The sequence below is a fragment of the Centruroides vittatus genome, unplaced genomic scaffold (genome assembly GCF_030686945.1).
Source record: "Centruroides vittatus isolate TY-2023 unplaced genomic scaffold, ASM3068694v2 contig_630, whole genome shotgun sequence".
NCBI classification, from domain to species: domain Eukaryota; kingdom Metazoa; phylum Arthropoda; class Arachnida; order Scorpiones; family Buthidae; genus Centruroides; species Centruroides vittatus.
Window position 1 is genome coordinate 391,274 of NW_027122387.1, and position 15,488 is coordinate 406,761.

The 15,488-nt window shown below is 27.3% G+C and overlaps 1 protein-coding gene across 4 annotated transcripts in view; it reads right to left on the reverse strand.

Annotated features, from left to right (window-relative positions):
* Positions 1-275: 275 nt before the first annotated feature.
* The window catches only part of EndoB (endophilin-B), a 43,090-nt gene continuing 27,877 nt past the window's right edge, over positions 276-15,488 (reverse strand). Inside the window, exons 6-11 of one of the 4 annotated variants that reach the window (XM_067275682.1) lie at positions 15,294-15,386; positions 14,957-14,992; positions 8,272-8,361; positions 6,182-6,282; positions 2,529-2,709; positions 276-2,445 (exon numbers count right to left, since the gene is read on the reverse strand). In XM_067275682.1, coding sequence (XP_067131783.1) covers positions 2,338-2,445; positions 2,529-2,709; positions 6,182-6,282; positions 8,272-8,361; positions 14,957-14,992; positions 15,294-15,386 — 609 coding nt within the window. In that variant the 3' untranslated portion in view covers positions 276-2,337. The remainder of the gene's footprint in view (positions 2,446-2,528; positions 2,710-6,181; positions 6,283-8,271; positions 8,362-14,956; positions 14,993-15,293; positions 15,387-15,488) is intronic. The other 3 variants (XM_067275684.1, XM_067275683.1, XM_067275685.1) reach the window with 3 other exon arrangements.

Sequence of the window (15,488 nt, forward strand, 5' to 3'; positions counted from 1 at the left end):
GGCACACCTCGCGTACAAAATTAAATATACATTAATATATTTTAAATTATAAATAGTTACGTACTATAACAACTGCTATCCTGTAGGCCCCATAGGTTTATTACACCCATGACAGCTTTATAATTTATCATGGATGTAATAAATATTCATATGAATCATTCTCATTTTTTAAATAAACTCGTAATATTTGTGGTATATCACACCATCCCTCGGGGTGCGCAGTTTCAGAACTATTGCTATGTACTGTATAATTATTAAAATAAAAGAAAAACTCATTTAAAATTTTTATATTATTTATTCTATTATCGATCTGTCAACATGAAATTTCATTTTCTAAATTTGAATACCGCATTCGGATGCCGAAGAACAATTCTAAATCCGTCTCTAGTGCAAAATGCTTTTCTGTTTTACAATTTTCAATGTATAATTTAAAGTATAACTGAATACTACAATTTTTTTTTTACCATTTCTTTTCAATAACAATCTAATAACCATTAAAAAAAAATTGTTTCTGACATATCTTTTAAAATACAACATCTAGCAAATAGAATGAAAGTCTTAAATACAATTTATATATACATGTAGATAGTTGCTATTCAATTTATCTAAGTTTAATAAATGTCGAAATTTGATTTTGTTTCCATTGTAATATTTTATTTATTTATTTTTTGGTCCAAAATGCATTAGATATATCTTAATAATTCAAACATTTTTTAGATTTGTCTTTATAAAATATTAATAATTATTTCTTAAATTTTGAAGTTGCTTTAAAGTTTGTTTTTTTATTTTAAAAAATTCCTTGTCTTGTAAACGTGGCCGTAACGATAAAGTCGAGCCTGTGAACTATAGAAAAAACTGTATATTTATGCCGTAAAGAATCATTCGGTGGGCTCGTTCTTATTTTTTTAAATATATATTCTATACATTAGTGAAACGAAAGAAAAATTCACTAAGATATAGAATAATTAAAATGAAGGATTCTCTTTCAAATATATTTAAATTTTACAAATATATTTTTGAGGTAATATCCTCTTTATACACTGTATATACTTATTGAAATATAGCAATAATGCCTCATTGTTTTAAATAAATCCCCAAATCTTTAAAAAAATTATTAATCCTTTCCCTAATTATCATCATCATTAAAAGGTGCTGCACGAATTTTAGTAATCTCGCAAGGATTGTTAATAATCTCATTGAAACATTTTGTAATCTCCATAAAAGTTAATTACAAATCACATTTCACTATGAAAACTGTACAACATACATGTTAAATGCAATTTTTAAATAAAGATTAAAGAAATTTTCTTGAAAACTTTTTAATATCGCTATGTTATATTCTATAATTTGTTCATACTTAATAGTTAAGATTTTAAATTCGCTTTTAATTAACTCCACATAAGAAATGAATCCTCTAATTGTTAACTATAAACTTATGACTAAAATCTATTACTTATAAATCCGTTCCGGTCCGAACGATCTATAAAACTCTTAGATTCAAGAATAAATAATCTAAAAACATTTTTACCATTAAATTATCTGCTTATACGGTACATTTTAATATTCAAACACATTTTCATACGGTAGTAATTAAGCTCTTCGGATTATTATTTCAATTGAAATTTTAGTGGAATTTAAACATTTACATTAGAAATAGAATGGAATTTTCTAATACAACAATTTTATTATATTTTAATTGAAGATTATTCAAATATTACTTAATATGTACACTGAAATAATGAATAAACTAAATGTAATATACATCTGAAATAAGCTGGAATGCATTATATTACTAAAACTAAAAGTTTAAATAATTTAGTTTTTAAACACTTTACTCTGAATATTACCTTATCACACTGGATATAATTTTTTAAATATTTTTTTAGTCTTATTACAATCCTGAACTTTTTTATAACTTTTGTATATAGCTTGGCCACAGAAAACCACGTATATACAGTATATAAAGCTCTGAGAAAAATAACAATAATAAAAGAATAATTAGTTACTATTATTTTGTTATTTTCAACCACATTCTTTAAATTTCCTTTTTTTTTTCCTCTCTCTTTCTTTCTTTTTAATATATCGTTGAATTTGAAGATCAAAGGGAATGTTTTATGTGAAACATCAGATTTACAATACATCGATAAGCACACTTAGTGATTTAAATAGGATCCAACAAATTTAAGTAGAAGATAAACATTCAATAGTAATATTTAAACATAATTATAGTAAATTCTCTATAATCACATTAGGAATTGTATTGCAATTCCGAGCTTATTTGGATTTCGATGTTTCATCATTATCAAAGTTTAGCATCAAATGTTTTCCCCAGTGTCCTCAGTTCAGTATTTCCAAGTATGCAATCGGTACCTTTCCTTTCTGAGCTCCTCGTTCACCCATCATCCAATCTGGATCCAATCCAGAATTTGATGTAACATAAATTACCTGAACAATTGCATAAATAATATATATAAATTTGATGCTCGAGAATTTGAATGTAAAACACATTAAATAATAAAATAAATTACCTCATCAGCTAAAAGAGAAAGTTCACTACTATCATGTGCATCATAATCATATAATACTCTAGCTCTTTTTTTATCCCCTGCTACTGCAGGATCTAATGGTGGGGCAGTTGGACTGGATGGAGATGGATAGAGATTCTGAAAACTTGCTGGATGATTTCCAGCAGATGTCGCTATAGACATGCTGAAATTATAAAACACAAGAAATTATAAATATATATTGTATTGTAAAAATTAGAAAATGATTAATATAATTTATTATATAAATCTGAAAAAATTTGCTTTGAAATATTATATTTTACAATTATTACATACTAGGTAGTCCGACAGTTCGGTTAATGCTAACTCGCGTAAAATTAAAATTTTAAAAGCAGACAAATTTATAAAACAAAAATAAATGAAATTACTAAACAATTAAAATAAATTTAAATTTGATTATCTTTTGTGTGAAGCAACACTAAAGCAATTTCTACAGTTATGTTGCAAAAGAAAAAAGTTGCAATTAATTAAAACAATTGTTATTAAGAGTTCAAAAAACGAGGGCAAAATTAAATAAATAATAATAATAAATAATTATAAAACAAAATAAATTAAACCAAAAATTAATTATAACTCTGGCATTTACACCAAAACCAAAAATCAAATCAAATTAATTTTTAAATCATAAATTTGTGTCTGGGGTGGTGACGGAATATTTTGCTTTTTATACATATTATATATACATATAATTATTCTTAAAAATAATATAAAAACTAAAACTAAATCTGTATATCTGTATTTTGTATATAACCAAAGGTTATTATTCAAAAATCAAACTTAAAGAATAGCTGCTACAGTGGCAAACAAATATATCTCTCTTCCATTCTAAGCCTGAGTCAAAAGTGGTCTTTTCTGGTCTGCCATAATGCTGCCAACATCAGCTTGTGTTCTTTCATAGTTGCAGAATGACTCTTCTTGGAAGTTTCTCATATGATATGCCTATGTGAACCCATTCGATGGAAAACATGACTCTTCAGAAGAAGTCAAATTCTGGTAGTATTGTGCAAATTGAAGCCATTTCTGTTGCTGCACCTTTGTCAGAGTAGGTGCAGTAACTATCCATCTGTTTCAGAACCTCGTATGTAACAGGGTTCCCTGTAATCTCGTTTTAGACATACATCTGGTAGCTCCCTTGTTCATTTGGTAATGAGATGCTCAACATTTTGGTCAGCTCTTCTTTGAAGCCGATGTTCAAAAGTATGTCCTCTCACAGCAATGGCATGTGGTGCTCTGCAATTTCCATGTTGTTTTTTCGCAATGGTGCTGTTTATCCATTCACAGCACACTTTAACCACAGCAGCAAGCAAACAGTTCACAAACTGTGTCATTTCAAAAGTAATGCCATCAAGTTTCAAAAGCCGATGATCATCCCATTTTGTAAATCTGATAAATCATGCATTTACCCATGACAGCAACTGATATATTTGCACATTGCCTATGTATCATCTTATTTAATGGTATTACATACCGTGCCTTATTTCATTGGCTAAGCACTGCTGACAACAAAAGTAGGGAGTGAGCATATTAACTAATATGACTTGACAATGTATACTCAATGCTAAATATAGACATTGGAATGAAATATTATTTATAAGAAATGAAGTGGCTATGCATAAATTTGAGGAAAAACTGGTTAACTCAATTATCTCTTCTGTAATCTGGAATGTCTTTAATGCACACATATCTCAGATGAAATGAATACAATTAAGAATCATGGATTACTTCCTGCATAAGTTGTTCCATCAGTATACCAAAAATATACATCAACTGGTGGTGAAATACGTCCTCTGTTAAGCAAATATTAAGAAATGATAAGAGTGCAAACACAACAGAAGATAAAGAAAGGGTATATATGATCAAACTATTTGGGATCAAAAAAGTTTTTACTACATGGAATATCATGAAAAAAAATGAACAAACATATGTCAATTAGTAAAGCTGATATTTCTAGTAGTATCAGCTCAGTGGGCCTATGATTAGAGTTAAAATCCTGTGGAATCAACCCCATATTATTACAGAACATAACTTTGCTCTGCAACTCAGAATACTAGAACATTTATTTATTTATTACCTGAACAAATATAGTGAAGTTATTAATTAGTCTAATAACTACTTCCAAGTCCTGAAAGACCATGAAAGTAGTTATTGGACTAATTAAACAGATCTATCTATAATAGGATAATTAGCAGCTTTCCTGTTTTATAATTTTACTTATAGTATTTTTATTCTTTTTTATTTTATTTTAACTTATCCTGTATTTTTCTTCAATTTTTAAGATGCAAAAAAAAAATTTTACAAATTTAAATAATTTAAACATATATATGAAACATTACATGTGTTCTGCAATCTAAGATTCTTTTTTCAAAAGAGGTGATGATGGTCAAAATAAAGATCTAAAACATTTCTCTCAATTCTGTTCTTGGTTTCCTTAATTATCTGGGTGTTTTTCTTTTTGTTTATAAAAATAAACTCTACATTACAAAATTCAAGTGTTAAATAAAGTTTTAAATCCAATATTTTATACTAACAAATGGCAAAATATTTTCAATAGATATTAATTATTGTGTTATATCGTCATCTTATAAAAAATAAAAAGATATTTCTTTACTTTCATTGCTTAAATATTACTATATGTAATCACTTAGTTTTTGTGTGTATTATTTTGTTTTGCATTAACTATTTTCGACAATTATGTATATAAAAAAATAGAAAGTTAAAAATCTTTGTAAATTTATTTTTGCTTATCTATTCCTTTATTTTTTCATTTTTTTCTCTTTAATGGGTATGATTAAAAAAGCCTTCATACTGCCCTACGCGTACTATGAAGCTCTTTTTAATCATTCCAATTTTGAGTTCAGCCCACAATGGAGAGAGCTGGGTGAGTGACCCAACATATCCAAGACAAACTGTCCAGAAAAATTCTTGTGGTCTCTCTCACCAGAGCAATAACTGACACCTTAACTGCCACAGCCGTTCAGCAATCTTACAGATAATTTAAATTCTTTATAAAATTTCTTTTATTATACAAATAAATACAATTCACACTCACTAATCCAAAAACGTGGACCAATCTGAATCAATTTTATTTTTAGTCTAAAACAAGAGGAAATCGGGCTATTTTTAAGAACATGACAAATCTGTAAAATTACTATAAACTTAACACACTTAACAAATATACTGAGCACAATACAAAAGTATTTTTAAATATATAATTTGTCTGTAGCATTATTTAATTTTTTTTCTTCATATGTAATCCCTAATCAAGAGCATTCAGTAATTTGAACAACCTTCTGTAATAATTAGTTTGGATTAGAAGATTGTACTGGATATGAAATTAAAATTTGTAAATAATTTTACAGATTATAATTTCATATTAATTTCTATTGAATTAGGCCAAATGTTATTTTAATATATAGTACTGTATTTTCCGGCGTATAAGACGACTTTTTAACCCAGGAAAATCTTCTCAAAAGTCGGGTGTCGTCTTACAGGGTGAGTATATCCCAAACTCTATATTTTAACTGTAAAAGTCAGGGGTTGTCTTATACGCCCGGGGTTGTCTTATACGCCGGAAAATATGGTATATTAAATTTTTTGATTAATAAAAGAATAAATACCTTGAAAGTTCTCGTTGTAAATCCACCATATATTGATGGCACTGTGCATAATATGTAACTTGTGATTCAACAAAATCGTTTAAACAACGCAAGTGATTTGCCTTCAAAATAATAGAAAAAAATATATTTGAATATATATACAGTCATTTAATAACAAAAATAAATGAAAAATTATATAAATCAGTTTGAAGAAGTATATAAGAACAGCAATATCCCGCAATGTAGATCTATAAGATAGATGATCTTACATCTGATTATCAAAAATGAGATAGACCTTACATATAACGGTTAATTTTGATTTCTCTACATTGTTAGATATAAATGTATAAATGATTATTATTCTTTAATTTGTATTAACTTATAATGATTAACTTCAGAAATAATTAAATTTATTTTTTAATATTTTTATCTAAAAAGTAAATCTATTAAAACTGTATTTTAAATTAAACTAATAATACGAAACTGCTCATTTTATACATATCATATATCATTTTCAAATAAAAAAAATAAAATTAATAAGAAGAAAATAATTTCTAATTTGATGAAGTTATTACAAAATGACAATTTTGTGTTTACAGTAACAGATTCATTGTTAATTTCTGTAAAAATATAGCAGTTTGATCTTTATTCAATTAGAATTAAGCTACATTTATGGATGCTTCTCTGCATGTTTACTAACATTATTTTATAAGCAAAGAATTTTTTATAGAAAAAGAATCAACAGCTTCATTCAACTAATACTGAAAATATTTTACAGTATATATGTTACAGTCAAAACCCGTTTTTAGTTAGAACGCGTTTTAACTAGTTGAAACTAGTTTATACTGGATGTCTTTGTTAAAACTCGTTTTGTCTAGTTAAAACTAGTTTTAACTCAAATTCATTTTTGACTAGCAGTAAATTCTAGTTTTAACTAGACAAAACAGGTTTTGTCTAGTTAATTTACTGTTGTACATGTTTTGATTTTAGATAAAACTAGTTTTAACTTTTAACATTTGTTAAAACTAATTTTAGCTACATAAATATGTTTGGGGAAAATAAATAAAGTTATGTATAGTGATTCGGGGGAAGGTGCTTAACATTTTGCTTATGAAGGAAATTATAGCGATAATTTGCATTTTGGAGGCCTCTAACAAAAATATCATATTCTTGAGCATGTTTTTCAAATAAAACTTAGGAGTATATGAAAAATAATTGTATATTGTGTTTGCAATGATGACTTTTTTACTGTCTGGCATTTTAGGCATCTCACCCCAAGTATCCAGGTGAGATGCCAAATGCCATTAGGGTAAGATAACAAATATATTTGCATTAAATTAATTTTCGAATATCTTAACCAAATTTAATTTATTGCATATGTAGTACAAAGTACTTCATAGTAAGTATAACAGCACAGTATAAAAGTATTGTTAAGTTTCCGCCCGTTCTAACGCGCTCTATAGCTAGCTGATAGCTTTTTTTCAGTCTAAAAATCTTTTTGAGAAGTCCTTATATAATTTCTATGCATATACTGCAATAAAATGAGAAAACAAAAAATTTATTAAAAATAGGCATATTGGAATTCAATTAACAAAAAATAGGCATGTTACCCCAAGAAAAATCTGGCATTTTTCCCATCTGTCAGGGTAAGATGCCTAGTGGAGTCACGTGTTCTAGCATGTCCGATCGGGATCGGCGGTAGCTCACAATGGAAACTTTAGAACCTTAACTACATCACACATTAATTGTTAATTTTTAATAAATTCTATTTTAACTTTTAGCTTTAAAATGATTCTAGAAACATTTTGCAACAAAAACTTTGTTCTTATATTGCTTTTATTCTTCTCAAATGTAGAAAATGACGTAATGGTAGCCAACTACAACTTCCCGCACTCAATATTGGCCCAAAGATTCATCGTACAAACACATGACAATATCTGACGTCACCGTTTGAAAATATCAAAAAGTAGGCATCTTCCCCCACTTACTATCTTACCCCGAATCACTCTATATGTTGCATATACTGTAAAAATATTATATATATATATATATATATATATATATTAAATTCAATAATCGTCATCAAGAAAAAGAAAAGATAATATGTTTACTTGGGCACTACTAATTCCTTCAAGCAATAGCCTTGTAATCTCTGCTTGTCTATCAAACTCTGCTTGGGCAATACGTAGTTCTTGTTCAGCCTGGAAAAAAAATTATATAAAATTGTCTAACTGTTTATAAAAATAATGATGTATTATTGATCGAACATTAATATTAAAATTCTCCATGCATAAACTATATTACATATTAGTTTAATGGCAAAAATTTTAATTATATTAATTTATTTCTCTAACAGATGTTTTAATTTCATGCATTGTTAAATGTTGTGAATAGTTGTTAAATATTAAGTCAAATTTAAAATAAATGCTATTTTCTCAAGCAATATTCATAATTTTGGCAAAAATTCAAATCTGTCATTATATACTAAAATATTTTTGAAAAGAAATATGTCTTATCAAACAGCAAATATACACACTCATCTCTTCTCAGCAAATTTTTAAAAGTGTTTTCTAGCAAATATAAAAATATTTTTAAAAATTTGCTTCTCTAAACATTTTTGAATTATACAGCAGAATTCTATTGGATACTCTGAAAAGTATATGCCAATATTCAATATATAGCATCTGGATCATATATGAACATTCCAAAGCCACTGAAAATGAAATGTATATATATAGTATATGATGTATATATGGTATATATATATATCCAGGGGTATTTTTCTTCCAGAATGCACAGGTACAGTACAACAGTACCAGCAGTTGCTCAGTAAAAACAATTCCATATGTTCAGTTACAATGTGTACACCAGCAATAATATTTTTATAGAAAAAGAGCACTGTATGTATCTATACTTTACATGTGCATATATATAGATATACATATATCTTGTTAAGGTAATATTTCATTACTTCTTTAAAAAAATTATTTGTGATTAATTTATTTATGTAAATTAATAATAATTTACAATCAGAAATAATTTTTTTTCAATTTATTGTTTCAAATATTCAATTTAGTATTTCAACTGAAGGAACTGTTTCTAAGTGTGGTTCTCTAAGTTTAGAACTGAAAAATTTCAAGCTTAAAGACCAAAAGTTCTCTAGAAGACCTACCACTGATAATAACTAAATCAAAATACTAATGTAGAATAATCTTTAGAGGAATTAGTATAGGCCTCAAAATATTAAAAATCATCACTTAAAAAATTTATTTAAGCTTGAATATGATGTACGAGCCTTGCACAATTTGACCACAAAACCTTATGGATCACATTTATATCTTCAATTTTCTGTGCAAAGATAATAAATACAACAAGTGAAAAAGTCTTGAAGTGAGTGACATGAACCACTGTTAACTACTTCCAAATTGTGTCCATTGAAGGTTAAGTTCTGTGTTTGGTGGGATTGGCAGAGAATCCAATATTATGAGTTTCTATCAAACAACAGATTCTGGTAAATACTACTTGTAACTGAAATTGAAGGCAGTAACCCAAGAAATTTGTATAACATTAGTTAAAATTAGTCAATGGAATAGCTGTCGTGTTCACTGCCAGATTATACATCTCTGACTACTCAATAAGAATTGTTGTAGCTTGGGTGGAATGTGATACTTCATCCTCCATATTCACCAGATAATACGCTATCACTTATTAATCTAAAGTGATATTCTGAAAAATCTTTGGAAAATTCTCTTAATGAAAAAAATTTAGATTCTTTTGGCTGATATAAAAAACCACTTCAAGCAAATGTTTGCTAGGAAACTGAAGACATTTTGAAAGAATGGGATCTTCCAGGCAACTTGAAAATTCCAACTATAAGCCGGTGGAACAAAACAGAGCTTATATAATTGAACAAAGACATATCTATACATAATATACATGTGTAGACTTTGTAGACTTCACATACATAAATGGTTTTTGCATTTTCTTAAAAATTGGCATAAACTTCCCAGAAATACGATATATCAATTCGTTTCCTTGATAAATCCATTTCACTATTTATTTACCATGTACAGAGAAAAAAATCTTGAATATAGCAATTTAGTGTTTATCAAAGATGGTAATAAAATAAAACACTAGCTACATAAAGCATTAAATAGGATTTAAATATAAAAAATTCAAAGTATATTTTAATTTATATAAATATTTTCTATCAGTTCTCTAATTTCAATGAGTTATTGTTCTCCATAATTAAGAAAATGATTTAATGCTAAATTTTTGTATATTCATTGTAAAGCTGACTGTTAAAGTAACTGTTTGTTAGCATGTTTAGGACAAACTGATATAAGAATTCTCCTGAAGATAATGCGCTGCACTCAATAAAGGGTAGTAAACGTTCTCAGATATTTTAAACATAAAATCATATCAAACAAATAATCAATCATCATGGGATTTTATTAACTACTAAATATGAAAAACTCTTGTGATGAATAATAAGAATGATAATTTAATATTTAATCTAAAAGTTCTCATTTTTAATTTATATATTTGTATAAAAATAAAGCATTTTATCAGTTATGGAGCATACTTTAAAAACTGAATATAGTAAAACTATTTAATTCTCTCATTAACTGTATAATTTATATTGAAAACATCTGTATGTAGCTAATATATTAAATTAAAATTTAAATCTAACACTATTTTTTGACATTGGAATATCTAAAGCTAACCACTGCCTGAAAGTAACTTGCTTGAGATACTTACATTACAAAATATTTCATGAAATAATTTTAATTAAAATAGGACAGACATGAGATAGTAAACATCAGAACATTCCACATTCAATGTATGGAACAACAAACAACTTTTTAATGTAGAAGTAGACAAGAACACTTTGTATTTTATAAACTCAAATATAATAATTTTTAACAATATATAATTAACATAACTATATAACATTTATTATGTTAATAATACAAGTATTTACAGAAGACCAAATTCAAAGTAAGTACTGTACACGAATGTATTAAATCATTACAGAAAAGAAGACAAAAGTTAATTTAGTAAATAAAAAATTTGACATTTCAGTCACGATAAAATTATAAAACAGAAAATGTAATGCATGATAAAATTAATAGACGGATCATACCTGAAATGAAGTTACTTCAGTTGTTGATAATTCATAAAACAGAGGGAGGGAATATCATAAGACAAATTTTAAACAGTGGAAATATAAAAATAAAAATAATCCAAATGAACAATTATTGATGATAATATAATCTTTATTATTATCTTAAAAATTAAAACATCCAATAAAAATCATTGTGAAGGAGTTTCCTAACAATGAAAGTTACATAAGCATATTTTAGAATTTCCCAAAAAATAGAAAATGAATTGATGATATACAGAAAGTTTAGAATTGAAGATAAAAAGAGAATTGAAATAATCCATCGAATAGGTCTTTCGTATGCAATTAAAACTGGAAGAAATCAAGAAATATTAATACCTTTAATAAAATATACATTTGTGTATTGTATTATTATGTCTGTACAAAAAAACATACAGATTAAAATCAAATGTTATCAGGTTTTATATTATTTTTAGATTAGAAATTAATTCTGAATACAATCTTGACCAAGAGATATGTGATATCATCACTTAATATTTTAATAATTTGAATTAATATAAATATGTATTATCTATTAAGAATTTATTAATGATTTGAAACATCTAGAAAATGCCAACAAATTATATGATGATTCTAAATTATAGGTGTACAAATAGAACCCAAATTATCTGAGGTAATGTGGACTGATGCTATCTCGAATAACCGAAAATTTGGATAAAACAGAGCCATGGCCATTTTGGATTAAAAATTATGAACATAACGGATTTATATGATATTAATTCTTTTTATCTCTATGTCCTTAATGTTTTACTACTTGTTTTTATCTTGTCTATTTGGACCTTGTTTATAAATAAGACTTATTATTCTGGTATAGTTTCTGATTAGCAAAGAGTGGAAATCTTAGTCAAAAAAAGTAAAACAAAATACCTTTATTTTCACTTGATCTACTGTATTTACTCCCATATAAGATGAGGTTTTCATTCATTTTTCACTGATTCAAAAACCTAGGTCATCCTATACACGCAAGCGAAGGATTTTTTGCATTTTTGCAGTAATTTTTGTGAATCATATATAGTTCATGCTCCATTATAGGTCTACAGTCTATTTATCGTAAGTTGGCACTTACTGTAAACAAACTAAGATACAACCCCCTTTGTTTATTGGTTTAATCCTATGTCCATCAACTAAAAATCGCATTCTATCTCATTTGCCTGCAGAAAATAGTTCCTCATTACTTATAATATCACTAGTGAAATACAGGTCACTTAGCAATGATTATAGACGTAGTTTTTTCATATTCGTTAAATTGTTATTGTTAACGAATATTAGTACATAATGAATCATTACAAATAAACTTTTTCCTGCGCATTATAATGTTTTGGTTTTGTTTTCTATTCATCATGTATTAAGGCAGACATAGTCATTTGACTTAATACACACATTTCGTAATATTTTGTTTATGATTAAACAAAATAAAATTAGAATTGTATTAATAAATCTAATTTTCTTTATTTTGATCTTTAAAGTCACACCTCATCCTATATGCAAGATTGTTTTATACACGAGTAAATACAGTATATAATCACTTTTAAACCTCTTTTTATACCTTAATGAATTTAACCATATGTAAGAACAACATTTTTTATAATGTTTATTACACATACAATAGCTTTAAAAATAAAAATGTACATTATTGTACTTCTATTTTAATATGAATCACATTGAAGTTAAATGATAAAAAGCAATGAAAAAACAAATAATTTTGTAATACGTATATTGTTTTAAACCTTCTTTTAATGAATTACAGTATACGATAAGTAGCATATTCACTTACAGGTTTGCCTCGGATAGTGAGAATGTCAGTTAATTGGGGTTCTAAGTCTAATGTATGTATATATATGGTCACAAATGCAGCTATTGAAAAAGATTCATGGCTGCACCTGTTTGAAATTTAATAAGAATCTCTTGCAATATCATCTATATTTGCATATTGCAAACACATCACATGGCAAGTGAAGGTTGCAAGTTCAAGCCCCACCCAGGGCCAGTTTTTTCTTCCAGATGATTCTAAATTATTTAAATTATAATTATTAACTTAGATAAGAGATGGTGCCTAATGTCTATCTCTAGTAGCAAATTACTTAGTGTTAATTATTAAAAAATAATAGATTTATAGCCTGAGTACTTAAGGCAATTGTTTGGCCATGCATCTATCTCTTCGCCCACGTAATTTTATTATCCAATATGAACTTCAGTCAAAAACCGTCCAAATTGTGGACACTTAATAAGTGAAAGGTCACAGAATTGGTTTCTTGGCTTAGAGAATTACATAAAAATAACCTGGTGGTCATATGAAATTTTCTTGGTGACTTTATTTCAGAATCCTGGGGCCGTATTGTGGTCACCGTCTCTGGTCTCTCGTCTCTCACAAGCCGGTCGCTGATTGGTTAATCATTTGGATTAGCCAATCAGCGACCGGCTTGTGAGAGACGAGAGACCAGAGACGGTGACCAGAATACGGCCCCTGATCTATAAAGAAAAAGTGAGCTTAGAACAGGAATGGCATATTTTGTACTATATTTGTTCAATTTTCAAACTTTCAGAATTCAAATATAGTTTTGAATTTAATCTTCTCTGAATGTTTATAAAATTAATTAAGTATATTGTAATTATTAAAATATTTAGAAGTTGGCAACATCACTTACTTCTATACCATATTATATTTCAAAATTCATTAAATTCTAGTTTAAAATCCAACAAACAGCATTTAGTTTGGTAATATATTCTAAAATGAACTATCCAATAAATAAAAAAAAACAAACGTTTCAAAAATTTTGTGAATCAATAGAAATACATGCCTATTACATCTATATTGTTAAGGTTTACAACAAGAATCTTAGAAAATTTCCTTTCTATTATCATATTTGCCCCAATTTCAAACCACAGAATGTAAAAATATCTCACAAAAAAATTTAGATGTAAAGCTTCACCTTTGAAACTCTAGTTTGAAGTTTATTCCAAAACAATTCTGATATTTTTTCAATTTCAAATCACTCACTTTTACACCAACAACTGCCGTAAATTATCGGGCTAAATTTTAGATATATGATTATAGATTAGAAATAAATTTGGCACTAGAGTTAGGCATTAGGTGCCATCTCTGATTAAAATTAATAATTATAATATTTAATTAATTAATTTAGATTAAACTGGAAGAAAAGAATCGGCCTGAAGCGGGACTCGAACCCACAATATATGCTGGAGGAGGAGATCGGGCCAAAGGTCCGGGTAGCGTAACTGGCAACGCGTCCGCACGGTAAGCAGGAGTTGCGGGTTCGAGTCCCGCTTTAAGCCGATTCTTTTCTTCCAGTTTAATCTAAATTAATTAATTAAATATGATAATTATTAATTTTAATAAGAGATGGCATCTAACGCCTATCTCTAGTGCCAAATTTATTTCTAATCTATAATCATATATCCAAAATTTAGCCCGATCATTTACGGCAGTTGTTGGTGTATTTGCTTAAGATATCGGGTTTCGTTTGATGTGTATATTTGTATATATATCACTCACTTTTATTCACAAGACATAACACACAACAAAACTCACATAAAGCACAAAATTATATAAATTTCTTAATTGAAATTGATAAAGAAACAAAAAATATTACCTGTTCAATCTCCTTTTGAATCAGGTCAGGTTTTAACTTGCATTTCAAAAAGTTATCATTAGTTAATATTAAATATTTAAAAAAAAATAGTTCAATATAATATCAAACATGTTTCCTACAAAAAAATGTTCAACTGTTATATGCAAACCCAAAAATTTTGTGCTTTGTTATAAAATGTTTTCAGTGGGAAACAATGTATGATAACAGAAATTAGTGAACTATCTTTTAAATTAAAAACCCTATCAATCTTTCAACTGTTACTAAGCAACATAAATCAACATGCTAAGCTTTTTATACACTATTTAAAATATTAAATGCTTTAATTATGCTTGCGTACTTCCTTCATATTTGCAGGTGCTAATCGTCTGGCGTGCATGGAAACTCCACAGTCCCACATGACTAAATCAGGACTCTCTCTTCCATTCGAATCCTAGCATGTAAATAACTAGGAGTGTACTGAGCACGAGAACATGACTGAAGAATTTCCATTTAAAAATATTTTTTTTTGGTTAAAATAAAAATATTTTACATA